The 24,367-nt window shown below is 36.9% G+C and overlaps 1 protein-coding gene across 5 annotated transcripts; it reads left to right on the top strand.

The window, feature by feature from the left end:
• Cep97 (centrosomal protein 97) lies at positions 1-24,073 on the top strand. 5 transcript variants are annotated; one of them, XM_003469281.5, is made up of 11 exons: positions 1-140; positions 1,563-1,705; positions 2,310-2,468; positions 3,652-3,753; positions 5,696-5,809; positions 6,372-6,538; positions 10,199-10,363; positions 11,058-11,191; positions 11,984-12,674; positions 16,688-16,763; positions 18,746-24,073. In XM_003469281.5, exons 1-11 carry the CDS (start codon positions 98-100, stop codon positions 19,448-19,450), a joined length of 2,499 nt encoding a protein of 832 aa, XP_003469329.1. In that variant the 5' UTR covers positions 1-97; the 3' UTR covers positions 19,451-24,073. The 5 variants fall into 5 exon arrangements, with proteins under 5 accessions (XP_003469329.1, XP_063080957.1, XP_063080955.1 ...); XM_063224887.1 differs by having other exon boundaries at positions 26-1,705; positions 11,984-12,391; positions 12,479-12,674; XM_013151824.3 differs by having other exon boundaries at positions 27-1,426.
• The last annotated feature ends 294 nt before the right edge of the window (positions 24,074-24,367 follow it).

The raw sequence follows: 24,367 nt of genomic DNA on the forward strand, positions 1-24,367 counted from the left end.
GCATCCTGGGAGTCGTAGTTTCCGGCTCCTCCTGCAGACTCCAAGCTCTACCAAGCACAGGAGGACGGTTGCTTGGTGTTCTTACCAAGCGGCAAGTATGGCGGTGGCGCGCGCCGATTCGGCTTTGCCTCCCGGAGAAGGTAAGGCAGTACCCACCCTTGAGTACCAAGGTTTATGCTACGGAACCAAATTAAATAGTTGCCTGGCGGAGCAAAGAAGCCTAGACTTGGAAGGGCAGTTCTGGACCAGTTCTTTTGATGCGGAGCTGTGGGCATCGTAGAAGCGCACTTCCTTCCGGGAGTTGTAGTCTCCGCGCGCTGTCCAGCTCCGCAGTGGTACCGAGGCCGCTGGCCTGAGGACTTCAACTCCCAGAAGCCCTCGCGACGCCCTGCGCCCCTCAGTCCCGCGCTCACTAGCCGGTCCGGGCGGTTGGTTTTGGTGACCTTTTTGGACGTTTGCTTTGAGGAATGACCAGGGGAGATCGGCAGCCTATCCCGTGCTCTTCAGGTGTCCCCCTTCCACTTCAGTTCCTAGAACATTCAGGAAACATTATCACAGACTCCACTCCATTGACCCAACTCTTCCTTGCAGTGGCTAAGTGGCCGTGATAAAATTCAACCCGGGATGAACTAGAGCCCACGGGTTTCTTCCTGGTCCCGCAAATATGTTTGACCGTGCGTAGCTTAGCAAGAGGCGTGGGTGCTTTTGTGGCCCGGAGACATCTCTACGGGGCGCTGGACGGGACCTCCTTTTGTTTTGGTTACGGCTCCGAGGCTCGGTAGCTGCCATCTGGACAGGGGACAGGGCAGGAGTCGAGGCTGCCCTCCCCCTGAATCAGAGGCTCCTTACGTAGGAGCCTTTAATTCTTGAGAGGAGTGGGTCGGTAGTTACATGAGATCTGTCGACCTTTTGTACGTGTTAGAAAGCAGGGTGCACTTTTCTGGGTTACCACACAGTTTCTTCAGATTTTAGAGGCGCTCCCGACTCCTCACATGCTAAGTGCTATTAAAAAATGGAAAAACGTTGAAAACCACCCGGAGAGCCATCCTGCTTAAGTACTTCACGCAGCAGTTCTGATCGGTGTATAAATTTGAAATTGGCAGGGCTTCTGGCCCTGCCCCTTTCTGATAACTGCTTTTCTTAAACCCCACCTTTCTAACCTACCCAGGCAATTTAACAACGTTAACATTTAGAGAACCACTTTTTGTGATCCAAATGATGACGTTTTGAGTATTTTTTCCTCGTTTTACATTAGCTTATTTTTCTGTTTAGAACATGTAGAGTATAAGGCAAGTATTATCATCATCCCGGTTGTACAAAATAGAAGACTGAGTTCAAAAGAGAACAGTAACTTGACCAAGAATCTGCAGTGATTAAATATTAGTACTGGGATTGAACGGCTATGAATGTTGTCCTGAAGAACTTTGTAAGTTCTTGTGTGCCAAGATTCAGGTTAAGTGCTGAAGTGTTTTATAATTTATATAGAGATTTCATTAGTATAATTCCATTTTTATGCTTGGCTTTTATATTTGTGTTTTCTAACATCATCTTGTCTTGTCAAGGATCAGTGGTCAATTGGTCAGGGCAAGGACTACAGAAATTAGGTCCAAACTTACCATGTGAAGCTGATATTCACACCTTGATTCTGGATAAAAATCAGATTATTAAACTGGAAAATCTGGAAAAATGCAAACAATTAATACAGGTGAGTGTTGCTATCTAGGGAATAGTTACATAGGCTTAGTGCATTATTAAAGCAATAAAGTGTCCTGATAAAAAGTAACTGTTTGACCGGGAAAGCAGTAAATGTTGCCTTAAACTTCTGGATGACAATTTCTCTTGAAGATAAACACAGGTGTTGCATTTGGAGTAGACTAGAAAAAGAAGGATTGTTAAAAGAGAGAAGACATTTAATGCTGAAAAGATATTGTGCTGCTAACTTTTTACCTCATGTTAGTAGTAAAGAGTTCATTTATTTAAGAAATGTATATTAGTTCTTTTTTATATGCCTGGCATCAGTCTAAGATTTTGACTGAGACATTACAAGGACTCCATTTTTGTGGTGCTTGTATTTTCTCTTATTGCTATGTTAAAAGGGATTTTAGCACCTGGTGGCTGGAGGTCTGATCAGTCAGCTCTGTTGCTTAGAACAACAAAAAACTAATAGTTATACTATGGATGAATTTAAGTAATAAATTGAAGGGTAAAAATTGTTTGCTTGTTTAAAAATGTTTGGCTTTTTAAATTCTTGTATCCATCATAATGTGAAAATAGTACATTGTTCCTAGGAATATATGTTTCCTTTTCAGTTGTCAGTGGCCAATAATCGGCTGGTGCGGATGATGGGTGTGGCCAAACTTACCCAGCTCCGTGTATTAAATTTGCCTCATAATAGCATTGGCTATGTGGAAGGGTTAAAGGAATTAGTACATTTGGAATGGCTGAATTTGGCAGGAAATAATCTTAAGGTAAGTTTTTTTTTTTTTTTAATTGAAAAAGTTACAAAGTTTTTTTCAGCTAAAAAGAAATTCAAGCAGTATAGAAATAACAGAGTTACTGGACATGGTGGAGCACAGCTGTAATTCCAGGACTCAGAAGGCTGAGGCAGGAGGATTGCTGTGAGTTCGAGGACAGCCTGAACTGCATTGAGAACCCCTGGCTCAGAAAGACCAAAAAAAAAGAATAAATAAATAAAATAAGTAGAATTAAAAAATGGAAGTATCCATGTCCACTACCCAGAGATAATCTATAAATTTTTAAAATCCCTTTTTGAAACTAATATAGTACTGTATTCTTTTAAACATGAACAAAGAATCTGTATTATACTTAGGAAAAAAGTAGGGGGCTGGGGATTTAGCTCAGTGGCATAAGTGCCTGCCTTGCAAGCATGTGGTTGTGAGTTTGATCCCTGGTACAGGTAAAAAAAGAAAAGTAGGTCAAACAATAAAATGGTGAGGAGAAAAACAGTATCTTTCTGAATTAAAGTTTAAGTAAATATTTAATAGCATGATGGAGAAGCAGGTCCGAATCCTAGTCCTGCTTTCATAACTTAGTAACTAGATTATTGTGGGTAAATTAATAAGTTATCTCTGTGTCTGAGTTTTTGATATGAATGAGTACACTAGATTAAATGATAGTCATAGCTGCTTTTTATTGAACAATTAATTTATGCTAGGTACCCTTTTAAGCACCTAGTCTATATTATATAAACTCATTTTCTGACGTGACAGTCTAGGTGGTAGGTACACCAAAACGTATTTTGCCCATTATATATACAGGAGGAAACTGAGGCACAGAGAAGTTAAGTAATTTGCCCAAAGTCACACATCTAGGAAGTTGTGGAGTCAGGATTTAGATCCCAGCTCTTTGGCTTCATTCTCAACTTGTAAACTGTCTTCTGTCCCAGCTGCCGTGTCACTAAAGTTCTTTGGGCTGTCAGCATCTGGGAAGGTATGAACTGTTTGGTAGCCCTGTACTCTTAGAAGGATGATGGTTGTGGAGGTTTAAGACACAGTAGTTTACTAGCATCGCGTTCCCTTTCTCTTGTTCAGCTCTGCTTCTAGGTATAAAAAGAGGAGGCAGGAGACCTTTTAAGTAAAAAACGAGAGAAGAATTTTATTTTTTATTTTATTTATAATTTTCTTGTGGCAGGCAATGGAACAAATCAACAGCTGCACAGCTCTACAGCACCTGGATTTATCGGATAATAGCATACACCAGATAGGTGATCTATCTAAATTGATATCCTTGAAGGTAAGCATGTTTTCTGTCATTTATGAAATTTTATTTCAAGATACTAAGAGAGTCATCTAATTGACCTAAAATCTACCTACTGTGTTTGAAGAACAGATTGTTTTATATATAAGAATTCTCTAGGAATTAAGTGTGGGATTTTTTGTTATATAAAAATTCTCTGTGAGTAGCAGAAATTAAGTATAGAACTTCTTGTTATTAGTCTGTCTGTCTTTCCTTCTTTCTTAAATAAACTGAGTCTTGGTATGTTGCTGATCTTGAACTCTTGGGCTCAAATGATCATCATGTGTCAGCCTCCTGAATGCTGGAATTACAAGCATGTGCCATCCATCATGCCTGGCTTTTTGTTTCTATAACTGATCTGTTTTTTGTAAAACTGGTCATTATAGTTAAGGTCAATTCTTATTTACCACCTTCTAAATTTGATGGAATTCCTTTGGCTTTGATTGTGTAGTCCATAACATATTTGAGTATAACCACTCTTGATGTTGAGGGTTTTTTTTGTTTGTTGGTTGGGTTTTTTTTTTTTTTTTAAATGAGTGTCACACTCCTGAGCTTAGGTGATCTTCCCTCTTCAGCCTCTCAAATAGCAGGGAATGCAGTGTTCCTGGAATTAGAGTCACATGCCACCATGTCTAAATTTTTTTTTTTTTGAGGGGTGGGAAACACTTTTTGATTTGTAGAATATTATTTAAAAACTTAATTTCATTTTAATTTAGAAAGGGAACATAAAACACAATCTTTTTATGAAGGAGATGTGTCTTGCAAGGAAATAATAAAATCATGGCTTTAAAAACTTGTAGGGCTTTTTCTGTTATTTTGCTTCATCGAGTATGATCAGCATGAGGTGGACTCAAAACCTTAGAACAGTATTTTAGCTTTGTTTTCACTACATCATGAACAGAAATCTTTTTAGTAACAATTATTCTGAATAATCTAATATAGCCAGATGCAGTCCTGATAGATGCTGAGAGAACTGAAATGAACTAAAGATTGAACTGTTTTTTTTTTTTTTCTTGGAATAGAGACATGATTATCTGATCACAATCCTGGGTGTTCAGTCTTGTTTATTCATGAGTTTCTTGTTTCTGACTTAATATGAGTCAGCTTCATCTACAAGTAGAATATTCTACTTTTCTAAGTTTTTAGTTACCAAAAGAATATACTTGTAATATATGAGTTATAGCTTATCTCTTACCTTTTTTTGGAAAATTGGCTTTATATATGATTGTTTTAATGACTTCTGTTTCACTTTTTATGATCCTCTATTTTGGTGGGTATGTTTGTATGTATTTTGGGGCAAGGTCTCGTTTTATAGTTTAGGCAGCCTTGACCTCACTATTTAGAACAGGGTGGACATGTTTTCACTGCGTAGTTCACACTGGCTTCAAACTCACAGTGATCCTCTTACTTTAATTTCCCAAATGCTGGGATTATAGGTGTGTGCCACCATGCGTGGGTGTTTTGGTTTAAAAGGAAATGCACACAGTGTGTTGGAAATAGCTCTGAGTGTAGTAACTTATATCTTGCAGCATGCTAGGTGCTATATCAAGCATATGTTCACTCTTTTGTCTTTTGGAGACAGGGTTTCACTATGCAGTTTCAGACTGGCCTTGAACTCACTTTGTAGTCCAGACTGGCCTCAAATTCGCAGTGATCCTCCTGCCTCAGCCTCCTCAGGGCTGGGACTACAGGTGTGCACCACCAGGCCATTTCTCTTGACAAATCTTTAATTTTTTGAGTTGAAGATGTTGATGTGAAAAGAGAAAGTTAACAAGTAAACCAAATAGGGTCTTTCTAAGTATTAATAATCTTTGATTTGTATATAATGAGAAGGATAACAATAGATTCCTTTATTCCTATGTATAACATTTTGATGTCAAAATAGATCAATTTATTTGTAATCTATTCATTTGTAATTCATACTGTTTTTACTTTCAAGACCCTGCTTTTACATGGAAACATCATTACTTCTCTTAGAGTGGTACCTGCTTATCTACCTAGAAGTCTTGCTATTCTTTCTTTGGCAGAAAACGAAATTCGGGACTTAAATGAGGTAAAACTCTATATGACATTTATGGGTTCTACAAGCTAGAAAATCCAGGGGAGACATAGCAGAGGTTTGTGGGTTCACTTTTAGACCCTGAACATGTTGGAAGAAAATGCTATCAAGATAAAATAGCTAGCTGTAGGCGATCATTATTTTTCTATTTTTTCTTAGTATCAGTGGTTCACATGTCATTACAGCCCGTTTTCATTTGTAATGCTGCAGTTATCATTCTGGAAGGTGTCGTTTGGTAGAGGGACATCTACATTACTGGGGTTAATAAGATACCCTGTCTGCCTTTCCCTGGCTGTTTTTGTGTTTTCAAAATGGGGTTCTCTCTGCTAGGAAGTAGACCTTGTACTTTCTAAGGGACTTTTTGTAGCAAGGACAAATAACCTCATTGTTGGAATTTTGGAAGTCAGTGGCTAATAGAAGAGTATTACTTGTTGCTTTTCAGAACAAGAGGGAAATTGATGCATTCTCAGTGCTGCCAAAGATGTGTAGTCATCGGAAGCCCTGTGCTTGACACTGAATAGTCTATTTTGCTCAACATAGACATCCTTTGTTCCAGGTCTCTTTTTTGGCATCCTTAACTGAATTGGAGCAGTTATCAATCATGAACAATCCTTGTGTGATGGCGACCCCATCCATCCCAGGGTTCGACTATCGGCCATATATCGTCAGCTGGTGCTTAAATCTCAGAGTCCTAGACGGATATGTTATTTCTCAGAAGGAAAGGTGAACATGACCTCTTTAATATATTAATCATGAAAATTACTGAAAAGGCCATTTCTAATTCACTGTAGATTAACTTGAATGTTACTTAAAATACATACTTGGAAATTAAAGAGCATTAGTGCAGTGTATGATAGCCTACATACTAATCATTTAGAATTGTCTCTTCTTTTTAAAAATGGACAAAAAATAGCTGTAGAGATTAGGACTAGTAAGTGTACTTTAATCCTTAATTTAGAATAGTTGGATTTTGAAAAGTTCGTTACTCATTTGTTTTGAACATGGAATACTTTTACATAGAAACCATCTTATGGATATTGTGTAGGACTGTGGATTAACCCCATACAAGTGTATAGCATCATATATGTATGGGAAATAAAAGTTTCTTAGAACCTTTTATAATAATGAGTCTGGGAAAATGTAAGCCTACTGATCAGAACCTATGCAAATAGAAGCTTCCCCATTTCTCAGTTTCTCTGGTCTAAAGCTGGCACACCCATAGGGTCAGGTCTTTGGGTCACTGGCATGTGATCAGTAGAATCAGAACTGTAGGGAAGATAAGGAGCTAGGATGGGAATGTGACAAAGTGGAGATATGTGTGATAATGAGTTTATCCTCTTTACTGTGCCTCATGTCACTTTCTACTCTGGGTGCATATAATACATGCATTCATTGATTCAACGTGTATATTATCTGTAATTTTTTAAACTTATTATAACTTTAACAATATTTTCTTCATTTACTTTATTCTTTTGATGGTGGGGATTAAGGTTAGAGCCTAGTGCATGTTAGGTAAGCACTCTTCCAATGAGCTATATCCTCAGCTCTTTACATTGTATTCTGAGCTGGTATCTTGCTCAATTGCCTATGCTGGCCTGGAAGTTTCTGTCCTCCTGGCCTGGCCTCCCAAGTAGTGAGGATTATAGGTATATGCCACCAGGCCTGACTTCCGCCTTTTAATCTCAGCACTTGGAGAGGCTGAAGCAAGAATATTACAAATTCAAGCCCAGCCTGGGCAATTTAGCAGGAATTTATCTCAAAATTAAAAAAGGAGTCAAGGGCTTCTTGATGGTAAAGAGTGATAGACTGTAGCATTATCTGTTTCCTTCTCCTGCAGTTCCATGTAATTGCTGAGTAGAGCAGAAAGCAGGAGGAATAGCGACTGGGAGCTAGATAGGAGTGGTGCTCATGTACAGTGAGGTACATATGTCTGGTCTGCTTTGCCCACAAAAAATGAGTAGCTTCTCCTTTATCCTGCAAAAGGTTGTTCTGAGTAGAAGTCTTATTTTGTTTTAAACTGACTAGTCTTAAAAATAGAATTGGGTATACTTAAATTATCTTCTCTGATCTCTTTTCTTTTAAATTCATGACCTTGCGCTTGCCAGGCAGGCGTTTATGTTGCTGAGCTAAATCCCTGGCTTCTCTGATCTTTCTATAAGAGAGAGAAAATTAGAATTTTCCATACTACTGACAGCATTTTCATATTGACAGACAATATGATGATAACCTAACTTCAATTTGGCCAACCTGCGTGCCCAACCTTGTTTCATTATATACCTTCATTGCCTCTTATCTTGTATTATTTTGAAGCAAATCTCAGATTACATGTCATCTGTATTTCCTTATATATCTCTAAAAGGGAAGTGTTCTCAGACATAACCACAAGCTATTATATCTCAGAAAAATTAAGAATACTGTAATGCCTTAAAAACATTAGATATTTGGTCAAAACTTACAATTCTAATAGATTTTATACATGGATGCATGGGGATTATGCATGTCAGGTTAGGCAAGCATTATTATCTCAGAGTTATATCCTCAATTATTTTTTTCTTTTTGGTTTTTTGAAACAGGGTTTCACTATGCAATTCAGGCTGCCTTGAACTCACTGTGTAGCCCAGGCTGGCCTGGGACTCACAGTGATCCTCCTGCCTCAGTTGCCTGAGTGCTACAATTATAGGTGTGTGCCACCATGCACCATCCTCAGTTCTTAAATGCATTTTTTGTTTGTTTTTGACACATGGTCTCGCTGTACAGTCCAGGCTGATCTTAAATTTGAGATCCTTTCCTGCTTCAGCCTTCTAAGTGCTGCAGCTACTTATGTGCACCATTATGTCCAGTTTTTAAATGATTTTTTTTATTAAAAAAAATATTGGGGCTGGGGATTTACCTCAGCGGCATAAGCACCTGCCTTGCAAGCAGGCAGTCGTAAATTCAATTCCCGGCACCGATAAAAAGGAAAAAAAAAAGACAAAAAAAAAATATTTCTTTGTGGTACTGGATATTGAGCAGGAGTCTTTATCTTACTGAGCCACAACCCCAGTGTCTCAGTTACTTTTCTCTTGTTGCCGGGACAAAATATCCAACACCCAAAAAAGGAAGGAAAGGTTTATTTAGTTACTGTTTGTGGAAGTTTCAGTCCATAATCAATGGGCTCCAAGACAGAGGAGCATGGCACTGGGGCAACACTTTAAGGCAGTAGCCAGCAAAAGCAGCCAGAACCAAAAAACGGGGAGAGCAAGTTGCTTCTTCTCCCTTATATTGTGTGCAGGCCATCCCTACCCCCCAGGGCTGGTGTAGCACCCACAAAATCTCTTTGCCCTACTCTTGCATAGGCTGAGGATATTTACAGTTAGAACCCTGACTCCTGGCTGAGTGTCTTGGTTAAACTTAAAAACTTCTCAAATTGATACCCAATCTTTTTAAAAATCTTTTTATGTTGAGAAAAAGCCTTGCTAAATTACCCAGGCTGGGCTTGAACTTGTAATTGTCTTGCTTCAGCTTCCCAAAATGCCTGGATTATAAACAAGTACCATCATGTGCATTTTTTTCATTTTTAGTGCATTTTTTTCCAGTGCATTCTTAAAATAAGGTTCAAAAAAGGCCATACATTGCAGTTGGTTGATATCTCTTTTACATTTCTTATTTCTTTCTCTCTTTTTTTAAGTGAGTTAAGACATTAATTTATTACTGTCACATGCTTCATAGATTGCCTGTGCTGCTTTGAGATCTTAAGTGCTTACCCTCATAACACAAAGGAGGCTAGAGTCCTCTAATGGCTTGGTTTGTCTCGATGTCTAAGATGACTCCCTTAGGTCTCTGAATCTATCAGTTACTCATCTCTTTTATCACCTTTGTTTGCCTTTTTTCTTTTTAAATTCTTATTATTTACCAGTTTTCAAAAATGAGTTGGTGGTTCACTAGCATCCTATGTGACCAATTAACTTTTTTTTATGAGGTATTGATTTTACATGAAATTAGAGTGGTACAGTCTGGTTGCATCCAGAATCATAGGAAGAATTAAGATCATGAGCTGAGGTACTACTCTAGTGTATTTAGGTACTGAAGCTTGTCAAAATGAATGGAGAGAATACTCATTGCTTCTTTCAAAATAGTTTAAAAAATTTCAAATCACTAGTACAACTTTATGGAGGTGCCCTTAAGTATGAAAAGAGGTTTAGGAGTGAAAGGAGGTTTAGGAAGTTTAGAGTGAAAGAAGTGAGTCAGAAGAGTGGATTTTGATAGAGACTTGGGTGAGTTGTATTTATGGAAAACATCTAATGGTTTTAATAAGGTAAATTAAGAAAGAGTGTCACTATTGCTTAACAGAGTCTTTTGGCTGCCCTGTTACCAGCCCCTCTTCTTTATTTTCCTGAATTCCAGTTTGAAAGCTGAGTGGCTCTATAGTCAAGGCAAGGGGAGAGCATATCGACCTGGCCAACACATCCAGCTTGTCCAGTATCTGACCACAGTTTGTCCTCTGACTTCTATACTGGGTCTTCAAACTGCAGAAGATGCCAAACTAGAGAAGATTCTGAGCAAACAGAGGTAAGCCCATTTGTTTGTAGCTTCACAAGTGAAAGTAACACCATCAGTTAAGAAATCTTAATTGATAGGTTGGAGGCCAGTGGTTTGACCCAAATTTCTGGGCATTTAGGCCTCTTGTCACTGTAGCCGTCCTGCAGGAAGTTGAGCCACACAGTGCAGTTTGGTGCACAGCGGCTGGATTGGTAATCATTTTTTGAGCAGGGAGAGCTAAGCAATGTATCATGAAGAAATGAGATTTTAAAATTGTACATATTTATTAGGGGTTGGGGACACAGACCAGTGATAAACTGCTTGTCTCCAGTGCCCTGGGTATGATCCTAAGCATCTCAAAAAATATATTTGGCTTTGTAATATAGTTGTTTCCTATAGGTTTTTAAATACTGAAGCATTTAATAGTCATTTCTTTTCTCTGAGATCCTGTCTTTAAATATTGGTGCATATGTATAACTGGGCATATGAGGGTATATGTCTGTACAATTAAAAGTAAATTTTACTTTTTTTTACCCAGTGCTTTCAAATGAGACTATAATTTGCCAGAAATTAAAGATACCCACTTTGTAAAGTTGTTAACTTCTACCTTGTTGACATTGTTACCTAGGAAACAAAAGAACTGGTTTTTTGTTGTCGTCATTGGTTTGTTTCTTTTGTTCATTTTTGTTTTTGTTAGATGACATTGGATATTACTGATTTTTAGGTTTCATCAGAGGCAGTTGATGAACCAAAGCCAAAATGAAGAGTTGTCTTCTCTTATTCCTGTTGAAACAAGGGTTCCCCTTGTACCTGAGCATTCGAGCCCTGTTCAAGATTGCCTCATAGTCCAGGAAAGTGGTAAGAAGTTAACTCACCTTTAATCGCTTTTCAAGTCATTTGATTTGTTGAGTACCATAACAGAAAAAATTATATAGTCTTATAACTTTATTAGTATAATTTTAGTAATCCTTTGGCTGTGATACTTTATGTATGTATGCATACATTTGTTATATGTATATATCATATACATTGTAATTTTTTTTTTTTATCAGTACCGGGGATCGAACTCGTGACCGCCTACTTGCAAGGCAGATGTTTATGCCGCTGAGCTAAATCCCCAGCCCACATTGTAATTATTGTATTTCTAATTTTTAAAAAAATTGTTAAGAACTGCCAGGAGTGGTGGTTCATACCTGTAATCCCTGAACTTGGGAGTCTGAAGCAGAAGGAATACCACAGGTCTGAGGCCAGCATGGGCCACATAGTGAGTTCAAGGCCAGCCTGAAGAACATAGGGAGACCTGTCTCAAAAAAAAAAGAGCTGCTATATTTTACATGAACCAGAGGCTTTTATTACTGTAACAGTTTGTGTTCTTCAAAATGTTTGATGTTTTATATACATTGTAGGAAATCAGTAAAGGCATTTATTTTATTTTACTGTATTTCAGGAATTAGATTTCATTAAAAGGATGCAACTAAGAAAGCTCTTTATTTAATGAGTTGGGGCTGGGGATTTAGCTCAGCGGCGTAAGCGCCTGCCTTGCAAGCAGGCAGTCGTGAGTTCGATCCCTGGTACCGATAAAAAACAAAAAAAAAAGACTAAAAAAAAAAATATTTAATGAGTTAAACAATTCTCTGTTGATTCTTGTAGAACCTGTCGTCCAGATTAATTCTTGGGTTGGCATAAACAATAATGATGACCAGTTATATACTGCTAAGAATAACTTTCCAGCCTCTGCACACACTGCAAGATATTCTCGAAATGACCTGCACCTGGAAGACATACAGACAGATGAGGACAAGTTAAACTGTAGTCTCCTCTCTTCAGAATCTACTTTTATGCCAGTTGCATCAGGACTGTCTCCAGTATCACCTACAGTTGAACTGAGGCTTCAGGGCATTAACTTGGGCCTAGAAGATGATGGTGTTATGGATGAATCTATGAAAGGGCTGGAAAACCAGGACTTGGATAAAGAAAAGGAAAATGCTTTATGGGGAACAAATGAGAATTCTGGTGAGCTATTGAAAAGCAAGATCAGTACAGAGGTAGATGAGAAAGGTAAGCTATTACCTTGTCCTGAGCCAATGATAATTAGTGCTATCTCAAAGGATAACAACCACAGTCTCACATGTTTTCCTGAGTCAGCTGGACACCACGTCTCTCATACAGAGCCAGATAAAGTTTCTCTTCAGAAATTGAATGAAGCAGTGACCAAACTTCAGGCATGTTGGCGGGGCTTTTGCACTAGGAACTACAACCCTCAAGCTAAAGAAGTGCGTTATGAAATCCGGCTACGCAGAATGCAGGAGCACATTGTTTGCTTAACTGATGAAGTGAGGAGGTGGGTTAAAAATCCTGTTTTGTGCTGTTTTGTTGGTTTCCAGTGTAAATTTTTTTTCTTGGTGTTAAGGACCAAACCCAGGACCCTGTGCTTGCTAGGCAAGCCCTCTACCACTGGCGGCTAAGTCCTTGGGGATATCAGCTTCTTGAATTGTTTTAGAACAGTATGCTACTGTGTGCACAACTTTTCATATGATGTGCCCACTGTTGTTTTACCTTTTGTCTCCTACAGTGTACTGAATATCTTAACACATATATATGTCATATGCATCTGCATCCCCTGCACAATAATATATATATATATACACACACACATATACACACAATGTCTCGAAAAATGTTGACTGAATGTGAGGTCTATGGGCATTGTATAATTCTGTTCATAGAGAGGTACAGACGGTGTAGAAAAACTGGATAAATAAAAATGATTTAACGAAGTGTACATAGAATCCAGTAAGTCACATACAAAATAGAGAAAAATGCAAGGAATTCAAAGGGACTAAAATTCTGGGAATACCATAGGAATTTTTCCTTAATTCCATGGCTCACATGTTTTACTGACTGTCAAACCAGGAAAATTAGGATTTCGTTAGTATTGAAACTAGCAGTATTTATGAATGTTATTAGGTGGAAACAGAGAAAGCAAGAGCGATATAGGAGAATATATATTCAGTCCTATCAGGGCAGAATGTTTCAGAAGAGATCACATGTGTAATAGGAAGCACAAGAGATTTCCAACATACATTAGAGTTCCAATAGGAAGTTGGTGGTGACTTGATGGTGATCCTCAAGACTGTCCTCAGGTTCCATGATTTGCTAAATGTCCATATAGAACTAAAGAACATTGTTGTGTTCCTGATTACTAATTACCACAGCACAACCAATCAGATTAAAATCATCAAAAAATTACATGTACTACTTGAGGGCAGAATCTAGGAACAACTAGGTACAAGCTTCCACTTGTCCTATCCCAGATGAATTGTGTAGACAGGGCTTAATTCTCACAGAAATGATTTGTGATGATAAAGTTGCCTGAATGTCAGTTTCCAGGTTTTCTTTGGATACCTGTGTGACTTTAACTACTCAGATCTTGAGCTTTCTAGAGTACAAACTGATAACGCCATGGCCCAGGGTTGCAGGTGAACAAAACAGGCATTTAGTAGAAGTCAGATTTTAGTCTAAAGTATCTGGGGCTGGGGATTTAGCTCAGCGGCGTAAGCACCTGCCTTGCAAGCAGGCGGTCGTGAGTTCGATCCCCGGTACCGATAAAAATGAAAAAGACAAAAAAAAAAAAAAAAAAAAAGTATCTGTATGACCCAAGACCTCAAGTGTACAAAGATAGTCTTTCAGCAATATATTACAAGGACATGGGAGTTATTTCCCAGGAGCTCATTGAAGGTTGGTCCTGTCTTTGGAACGCGCAGAGCCAGAGCATCCCAGGCTTGCCAGATTAACTCTTTCCTGCACAGTGACTTTGCTCAGAGCAGCTTCAGTGATGTGGGGCAATGAAAAGCCAGTTTGGACAGGTTGGCCAGTGAATGGAAGGTAAAGAGTTTAAAGAAGCATACCGGTTCTTAGGGAGCGGTGCTTAGAGGGGGAAAGGAGAGGAGGTGAATGCTGGAGGAGAATCTGGAGTTAAGGAAGATTCTCTTTTAAGGAAAAGAGTATATTCATGTGTTGATGAAAAGGCTTGGTTCAATAAAGGAGGAAAACCTGGGTCAGGGATTTAGCTCAGTTGGCAGAAGTGCCTGCCTGGCAAGTGCAAGGTCTTAAGTTCAATCCCTGGTACCAAAAAAAAAAAAAAAAAAAAAAGAAAGAAGAAGAAAACCTGATGCTAAAGAGGAACACAATTGAAGTTATTGAGAAGGTGAGAGGATGGATCCATTGCACAAGTAGAAGTCACCTGAGGTAGAAGAGGGAACAGGTGAGGTGATGTGTTAGATGTTGGGAGGGTGAAAAAATCTTGTCTGATGTGTCATCTTTTTCATTAATGTATCAAATGTGGCCAGTACATGAAAATGAGAAGAGGGAGGAGATAAAAGTGTAAAATGTGAGGTCAACAACTTAAGTGTGAACTAACGGATTCTGGCATAGTGGCGCAAGTCTGTAGTCCTAGCTACTTACGGGACTGACCAGGAGAATTACTTGTGCCCAGGAATTCAAGACCAGCCTACGCAACATAGACCTCATCTAAAAAAACAAAGCAAAATTCATACAATAGGTCGGGTTGTAGATTTTCATTACTAATTCATAGCTATTCATTTCTAATTTAGGCTACTAATGGTTAGATTTGGTTCGGCCAGGAATGGATTTTTTCCCAGCTAAATAGGATAGAGAGATGGAGGGAAAGGTAAGAGAGCTGAAGGTATTCAAGTAGTAATAATGGATAGTAATAATGGTAGTAATAATGGATCTTGGAATTTAAATGAAGAAAAAAGGAAGTGAAGGCAGGGGAAAAGGTTATTGGATTTGAGGTCTAGAAGATTGGAGGTCTAGACAGTTATAGTGGGTATCAGAGCAAATGAACTAGTGAAATAGGAAGATCAGAGGTAACTCGTCTTGGGTAATTGGAATCATTTTGAAAGTGGGGTAGCCAGAATGATTTGGTCTATGAATGGGTGACTGACATAGGGTGGATTGTTGTTACAGCATCTGTGTCAGTGGTGGTGAACATTGCTTACATGGCACTGAGCATCTGGTAACAGCACACATAGGATCCATGCACATACTTGGAAAGGTGATGATGTTATAAGCTGGGACTCATTAGCCACAACTGTTTCAAGCTTTGGTATGGCTAGTCAGTGTGCTGACAAGGGTGTGACAAGGATATATATATATGATTGGCCTGGTTGTGAGTTTTAATACATTTTTTTTTATTAACAAGATTTTGGCTATGAGTTTTCTTATAAAAAATTGAAATTTAATATCTAAGATTTTGCAGAGAGAAGTGTTTTTATTTTAAGAAAAAAGATGTTGATGTCTGACTTGTTTTTTTCTAAACTAAAACCTCAGTATTGAAGTTTAACTGCAATGTTGGCACTTTGCGATAAATAGTGGGGTTTGAGTTGTAATTTGGACACTCATCTCTAAAAGGTGGCATCACTGATTTATGTGAGTGTTGAGATCTCTGAAAATAATGACATGAATGGGGCAGAGAGGAAGTCTGGTATTGAGACATCAGTGAATGGGATGGGTAGTGGGGTATCAATACTTGATAGATGTTACAAGGAATTTAACAGAATAGCAGTTCCATACAAGAGGAAGGTATAAGAAACAATTAGTGAGAAGCAATTTCTGACCCTGGTGCATGACAAAAAAGAGCTGGGATTTAGCTCAGTGGCACAAGTGCCTGCCTGGCAAGCACAAGGTCATGAGTTCAATTTGTTGTACCAAAAAAAAGGTTTTCACTGCTCTCAGGACTGAGTCTCTGGTCAAGGAATCGTCCAGAGAGAGATTAGATATATAAGAGACTTTGCTGACTATAATTTAGGAACACCAGATGACACAAGAGAATGTCTTGAGAGGCTAGAGAAGATGGAGAATTAGGTAGGATGTTCAGGAGAGGACTACGAGTGTAGCCTAGTGTAGAGTGCTTGCCTGTCACACAGTGTCCTGGGTTCCATTCCCAGCACTGCAAAAAAAATCAGAACAAGATAATGATAGTGGTGACAGTCCGAATGATAATCTGAGGGTAATTTGGGTTTGTAACAGGCTTAGATATGCAGATGGTAGCAATGATCCAAGTTAAAACTTTAAGGAAATGAGAGAGCATGATGGGTAGAGGATGTCTGTGATGACAGTATTTTGTAGGATCAACATCTGGACTTTCAGTCACTTCTCATTTGGCTGTAACTTCAAGTCATAGTTTAAAACTAAAGTTTCAGCTTAGGTATTCTAAAAGTGGGAAAGGCTATTATTAGATTATTAATCTCTTTGCAGTGCATGTGCTTAATAATAACAAGAAATACAAGTCAAAACAGCTTTGTATCTGTAACATATTTTGAATTATTATAGATTAAGAAAAGAAAGAGATGAAGAACGTGCTAAAAAAGTTGTACAAGAAGAGGCTGTCAAATTTCTTTGGAACCAGGTAAACCTCTTCCTGCTTATTTCACTAATACGTGGATGAAGGAAACCTTTAGATTCATTGGGATAATTCAGAGTAGTCAGGCCGATTAATCTCTTTCTCTCTGTGTCTCTGTCTCTCTCTTTGCCTCTCTCTCTCTCTGACTGAGTTTAACTGGGCCTTCCCCATGGTAGGAATGCATTGTAGCACTGGTGCAGTTTGTGTTCTTTCCTACTAACTTTCCATCAGGACAGTAAATTTTGTTACATTTTGTTTAATCTGGGGAAAAATGTTTTCATTATTTTGACAAGAAAACATAATACAAAGCCAAAGGAAAGTGGCTTGAGCGATATTAAACCCAATTGGAAGTTTTATATAGCTATTTGTATAAAGAGTATCTGAATGAAAAGGGACAAAAGAGAAGATTTAAATCCAGTAAGATTGCACTTTAGAGATAGTTTAGGCAATTGATTTTATGGATATATATTGCATAAATACTTCTTGATGATAATTCTCTTGAAAATAATTTTATAAAATAATTTGTTAATAATTTTGACCTATAAAAAGATTTGTCCTATAAAATCAAAAATTTTTTTTTTTTTTGGTGGTGGGGATCAAACTCATGACTTTGCACTTGCCAGGCAGGTGCTAATGCCACTGAGCTAAATCCCCAGCCCAAATTTTTGTTTTTAAAGTTTTGTGTGTGTAAGAGAATAGCTAAATAAAGTATGGCATAGAAATACTGTAAAACAGCTGGGCATGGTGGTGCAGTCCTGTAATCCCAGCACTCGGGACTGAGGCGGAAGGATTTTTGCACGTGTGAGACCAGCCTGGGCTACAAAGTGAGCTCAAGGCCAGCCTGAACTGCATATTGAGACTCTGTCTCAAAAAGATCAAAAAAAAAAGAAAGAAAGAAAGACTGTAAAATATTATGGAAGAGTTAAAAAAATATAGCAACAACATAGACCAACTTGAAAAAAAATCTCCAAAATAATACTTTTAGGGAACAAAAACAAGATGAAAGCTTAAAGTTCTTTTTGTTTTTAAAGGCTCTCTATGTATTTGCAAATACATAGAAAAAGGTCTGGAAGGATAAATATTAAGCTACTAGAGTGATTGCTATAGAAGATAGTCACAGAAAAACAAAAAATTCTCTGTATTGCTTTTTTTTTTTTTTTTAAGTACTGGGGATTGAATTCATGACCTTGCGCTCTATATTGCTTTCTTACGTGCAATTTTTACAGTAATTTTGACATTTACACTTTTAAAATATAAAACAGTATCAAGATCTTTGGGATCTTGGGATCTTTGTAGGCATTTTAGAAAGCTGCATATACTGTATTTTAGGTAAAAATTTTAAACTTTAACATGGATCTCTAAAGTGAGACTTAGAGGACCTGCGTGTACTAATAGGCTCTAACTGGTCTTAGTAAGTAAGATTAACTCGTCAGTGTATATCTTGTACATTTTGACCCAGTAGTAGACATGTGCTCTCAAACTTCTCATTATTCTAGCAGCTGAAAGAGAGCTGCTTTAGACCGGTCCCAGTGTCTTGGTGAGAGCCTTTTGTTAAAAAGAACAGGGGTTACTTGTGCCAATCTGATTTAGGCTAGGGGTGCTACGGAAAAAATTAGGGAGTCAGGCAGTTTCTTTTTAATTAAATTTTTATTTTTATTATTACATTTGCAGTAAATAATAATTATAGTGCTTGCAGAGAGTTAGCGTGTATGTAAAACACATCTTAATTCTTTTTTTCAGTCCTTCCCTTCTCCCTTTCTCCCCCATCTATCTCTTGGTTCTCTTTCCTTTTGCAAAAGACCTCCCAACTTCCTATTATCTATCTTTTGTTTTGCTCTTTATTTAATGTTTTTTATTTGAGAGAAACCATGAATCAGGTAGTTTTTAACTCTAGTTCTATGCTTACCAACTTCATGTCTGCTGGAAAAAAGCTTAAAGGACAGGCATGCTTTTTATCTTACAATAAAATGATATCCTCTGGCTTATAGGTAAGATCTCTACAAGCTTGGCAACAAACAGTGGACCAGCATCTAAGTTCCTGGCACACTGAGGCTCCTGTATCAAGTACTCTGGTGACTGCTGACCCTCCTTTATTCACTCAAAGTCAGGAGCCCTCTTCTGATCAGAATTCTAATTGGTTCATTGGTTATGATGAAGCTCTTGAAGAGAAAGCCTTACCAGAATTTCCAGACTCTGGTTTTCATTCCTCCTTATCAGAACAAGTTCATTGTTTGAAGGATTCCTTGGATTTTGAGAAAAGTTCCACAGAAGGCAGTGAAGGCTCCATAATGGGAAATTCCATTGACACAGTTAAATATGGCAGAGAGCCAGATGTGGGGGATGCCAGTGAAGAACACAGTGGTGAGGAGAGTAAGGAAAGCTCAGCCAACGAGCAGGATAACAATCTGCTTGAACAGTACTTAACTTCGGTTCAGCAGCTAGACGATGCTGACGAGCGGACAAATTTTGATCAAGTGACAGGAGATAGTAAGCTTTACTTAGCTTGTTCCTCAGAAAAGTTAGATACTCTGTCTGACAGGGCTTCTATAGATAAGACTCATGGCACATCTTCTGCTTCACTAGATGAAATCAGACTAACACCAGAGAATTGTAAATTAAATGAAGATGTTCAAGGGCAACAGCCAGACTGTGATTCTGCATTTGAGGTATTGCATGTTGGTGTTACTGTGTAGCATGTCTGGTTTCCAGGGGAGAAGCAGTTGACTTAAATTTTCTTAAGTTGTTTTTTGTTGCCTTTTTTTCAAAAGGGTGCAAACTGCTTTCACTTCATTACTATTTATATAAAATTTGTATTCTTAGGGCTGCGGATTTAGCTCAGTGACCTAAGCGCCTGCCTGGCAAATGCACGGTTGTAAATTTGATCCCTGTACAAAAACAAAAAACAACAATAAAAAAAACTTGTTTCTTATTTTTCAGACTACATAATCAACTTTTTAGTTATAATGTACTATTTATGTTGAAAGTTATATGTATTTTATTTCTTAACAATTGTATTAATGATTCTCAATTGTATCAACAATTGCATCAATAATGATTTATTTCTTTTAAAAAATAAACTAGAACAGTGGTAGCGAACCTATGACACGTTATTTGTTTTTCTTCAAAGACAAAAAAAAATGTTAATTTTTGAGTTGTTTTGCTAAACTAAAACCTCAGTATTCAGGTTTAACTGCAGTGTTGGCTCTCTGTGATAAATCAGTGGCTTTGGTTTGCAGTTCAGGCAGTTGTCTCTGAGAGGTTCGCCATCACTGAACTAGAATTTGTTAAAGAAAATAGAAAAATTACCTTAACTGTATAAATAGAATCTTGGTTCTTCTGATAAAATTAATTATATATTAAGGAATGCAAGTTTAAAAACAAATATAAATGAAAATATGAAGATTCTCAACTGTTGAAATTTGCCAGTCTCATTGGAGTAAGAATGCATTTTCTTAAGCCTTCCTCTGAGCCAAGGAAAGCCTTATAAGCAAATTAAGAAAGAAAAAAATGTGAGACACCTTTATAAAATTTTTCTTTTGGATGCTGAAGATTGAACCCAAAGCCATATACTTTCCCCCTAAGCTCTTTACCTAGACCCTAAATGATAGCATTCTTAGTGATCAAATTGTCTCATGAAAGATATTAGTCAATGTCATGAATCAATCTTAACATACAAAATTAGATATTCCATTTAAGATTAAAATCAAGCTCCTTGGGGGGGGCAACAAAGAACCTTTCTCTTTGATATGATAAAAGAAGATGCTAGGCTTCATTCACTTGGAATATTGCCATGGTAAGTGTTCTTACCTTATGGATAAGCAAATGTGTGTGAGTGTATTGCCAGAAATTAATATATGTTCATATTCAGTGTTTATAGTTCAATATATGTCAGCAGGTGGTTCAAGGCCATTCACCTCATTTTTGATCTCTGCCACATAAGAACATTTAAAATAATAGATTAATACCTCTATTATTGTTAAAATAATAGAGGTAGAATATGATTTTTTTAAAGAAATATTTTCTATCTAATATTTGGAAGATGTCACCCTTGAAAAACATTTTAATAGTAATTAAGAAAAAGTAAATCTCATTTTATTTCTTGGAAAGAACATATACCTATAACTTGAGAAAGAAATCTGATTGTGTTTGAATGCCATAGGAGATACAGCATTCAACAGCAATGTTTGGAAGCTTAGTATTTTAATCTTTTAGGATGTTCTAATATGGATGGATACCATATTTGATTTTCCCCTAACTATGGACATGCATCTATTTAAAACTACGGCAATGGGGCCAGGGATATAGTTCAGTGGCACAAGCACCTGTTTGGCAAGCGCAAGGTCCAGAGTTTGATTCCTGGTACCAATAAATAAATAAGTAAACAGTAACAAAAAAACCTTTGGCATTACTTAGTGTTCTCTCAGTGTCGGTGCTAAATGTTTCTTAATTATTCTGTTAAGAATCACTAGTTCTCCTTTCTTGAAATTATATAAAATAAAAACTGATCTTTCAAGATTTGAAGCTCACATGGTATACTTTAATAGTTAGACATGTTTCTCCAATATGGTCTGTTATATTTTTCTGTTTATAAATATGTAGCACTCAGGTAGAAAAGATGTGGGTTTCTTCCCCAGAAGTCCAGAATCCCTTAAAGAGGAAATGTTTTCTGTTATAAACAAAGTAGCAGTCTTACCTTCAAAAGAATTCTCCTTAGTGAAGCATGTGTGACATTACCTGCATGCTTATAAAAAGTTAAAATTTTTAATGTTTTGAATAATAATTATCTTTTGTGAGTGATTTGAATCTTTTAAATATACCCTATTTTTCTATCTTACAGTTAAGTGCCTCCTTTGCTGCCCATGGTTAGACAAAAAGAAACTAATTTGCACTAACTAATACCTAAATACTGCTTCATGGTACATTAATTTTTCAGCGAAGATGCTGAATGTCATGGTTCAGTATTGCTTAAGTAGGTTTCTGTTAACATCTTCCTCTTTTTTAAAGTAATGGCAAATACAACTAAACGCATTTGATTATCAGCATGTCAGCAGGGTTTCCTTTTTTACCTTTGGTTTGTTTTTTTAGTCCATAAATGCTTTTCAGCTTCCTTTTATTACTAGTATTTAGAAATACAAGGATAAAGTATCTTTCTTAGGGGTGGGCAGAGGATCTTGAATGTAGATAGAATGAAAGTAATATAAATTAGAATGTAAAAAAACTGAGGCATAGACTTAATATATTTTGGTGGGTTTGTAGTGTAATTTAAAAGTAATTCATGTAACTAAGATGTTTGCTTTTTTTTTTTTTTTTTGTCTTTTTCATTTTTATCGGTACTGGGGATCGAACTCACGACCGCCTGCTTGCAAGGCAGGTGCTTATGCCACTGAGCTAAATCCCCAGCCCCAAGATGTTTGCTTTTAACTCTGGGCTGTTTATTAGTTTGGCCAAAGAGAGAACTGGTCTGATAAGTTTTGGACAAATTAAGCTTTAAAGTTAAGCTTGCTTGCCTGCCTGCCTACTTTCTTTTTCTCCCTTTTCTTTATGTGAGACAGGTAGCTTTTTTTAAACTAGAGAAGTTTTGTACAGTTGAGCTATTTTAATTCACATTAGTACTTTTGATTTACAGAACAGTTATATGTATAAATATTGTATAAAATTTTCTCATGAATTGCTGAATTTGATTATATTTTATCTTCAATTTTATATAACAATAGATGTTAAAGTTTTAATTCTCTTGGCATGCAGGAAGCCTTTAATCATGACAACTTATAATATTCAATTAGCTTGATTTTATAAGTTTAATTATAAAAGCTATGCTGGGCATGGTGGCACATGCTTGTAACCCCATCATTTGGGAAGCTGAGACAGGAGAATGGTTGCAAGTTTAAGGCCAGCCTGGGTTACATTGTGAGTTCAAGGTCAGCTTAAAGCACATAGCAAGCCTCTGTTTCAAAAACAAACAAACAAAACCTTATTATAAAAGATAATCTTAATATGCATGTTTTAGGAAAATGTCTATGCAACAACATAGTTGTATTTGTATATATATAAATAATTTTATTTTTTAATAATGTAGATTCCATTCTTGAATATGTGCTTTTTCTCTATTAGTTTTGAATTATTTTAAATATACAAACACTGTAATAGTGTAGTTTCCTGTTACCTATGTAAGACAAGTCTAGTTGTATGTTTTATGAATCTTTGCAGAAATATACAAACTTTAAATATTACATTATCTCCCTGGGTACTTTTGTTTTCATGGTCCTAAAATTAGGTTTATAACATTAAAAAGGAAAAAGCTTTTTTATGGTGAATTAAAACAATAAAGCAAAAAATATAGAATGAGTCTGATCAGTGTCCCATTTATAAAGAAAAAAAGACTTCATTGTTTAATCCACATTCTTATTTCCTTACCCCTTATTAAAATTTATTTAGTGTAATGTCTTAAAACTTAAATATATGATGCTCCCATTTTGAAGTGAAGCAGAAACTAAACTACATTCTAAACTTTTTTTGTGTGTTGGTTGTGGTGTCAAGTCAGCCTTGAATTTTGGGGCTCAAGCAGTCCTCCTTAGCCTCCAGAATAACGGGAACTGTAGGCATCTACCCTTTTTTATTTTGGTGGTACTGGGGACTCAGGGAATTTACACTGAGCTACATCTCTAAACTCTTACTTATTTTTTATTTTGAGACAAGGTCTCACTAATTAGTCCAGCCTGGGTTTAAACTTGCCATCCTTTTGCCTCAGCCTCTCAGTGCTGGGATTACAGATAGGCACCACCATCCCTTGCTTGCATCTAAACATTTTTAATGATATTACTTTCACTGATTAATCATGTTGTGCCATATTAAAATTGCAACCCAGGTGAGTAAAGCAGTCCTCAGAGCTTTGGAGAAAAATGGATTTTGTTTTTAAATGAGTTGCTTTTCAATCTATGAACGAGTGGAATCACATTTTAGTTTTTATTGATTTTAGTAGCTAACAGGAATTACTCTGTAGTGACTTTATGAGTACTTTACTAATTCAAAATTTTTATTTTTTGTGGTATTGAGGTGGAACCTAGACCTTGGCTCATGCTAGGCATATGCTATACCTCTAACTTACATCCTTAGAACCATGTTTTATAATACTTTTTGTGTTGATATTAGACTTAAAATAATTTGATTTTGAACTATTTTTAGATTTTAATTTTATTGTAGAAATAGTGGTGATTAAAAGTGGTTATATTCTGTTTTGTGAAAGCTTAATATTTTATATTATAATTATTTAATTTGTATTTGAATCTAATTTTAAATAAAAGGTTTATACATTTGAATGCCTGCATCTGTTTATTTCGGTGATCAGTAGTAACGGTTATTACTTATTTTCCATTAGGGTTGTTTTCCATTAATGGATAAAGTTCAGAATAGACTGAAAATAAGACTACTAATGAAAGTTTGGAATACTATCATTATATAAATGAATTTACAAGTGAACAGTCTTGGCCTTATGAAAATGGATATGGGGCTGGGGATTTAGCTTAGTGGCATAAGCACCTGCCTGGCAAGAGCTAGGTCATGAGTTTGATCCTCAGTACCCGCCCCCCAAAAAATGGATATGGGGGCTGGGG

The sequence above is a fragment of the Cavia porcellus genome, unplaced genomic scaffold (assembly GCF_034190915.1).
Source record: "Cavia porcellus strain 051 isolate PalLab524CR breed Dunkin Hartley unplaced genomic scaffold, mCavPor4.1 scaffold_15, whole genome shotgun sequence".
Lineage (NCBI taxonomy): Eukaryota > Metazoa > Chordata > Mammalia > Rodentia > Caviidae > Cavia > Cavia porcellus.

Coding starts and splice junctions, on each gene's coding strand:
- Cep97 (XM_063224885.1), top strand. CDS start 1,403: ATGAATGTTGTCCTGAAGAACTTTGTAAGTTCTTGTGTGCCAAGATTC. Junction 6,539..10,198: donor GTTATTTCTCAGAAGGAAAG/GTGAACATGACC, acceptor CCTGAATTCCAG/TTTGAAAGCTGAGTGGCTCT. Junction 12,675..16,687: donor TTAACTGATGAAGTGAGGAG/GTGGGTTAAAAA, acceptor GAATTATTATAG/ATTAAGAAAAGAAAGAGATG.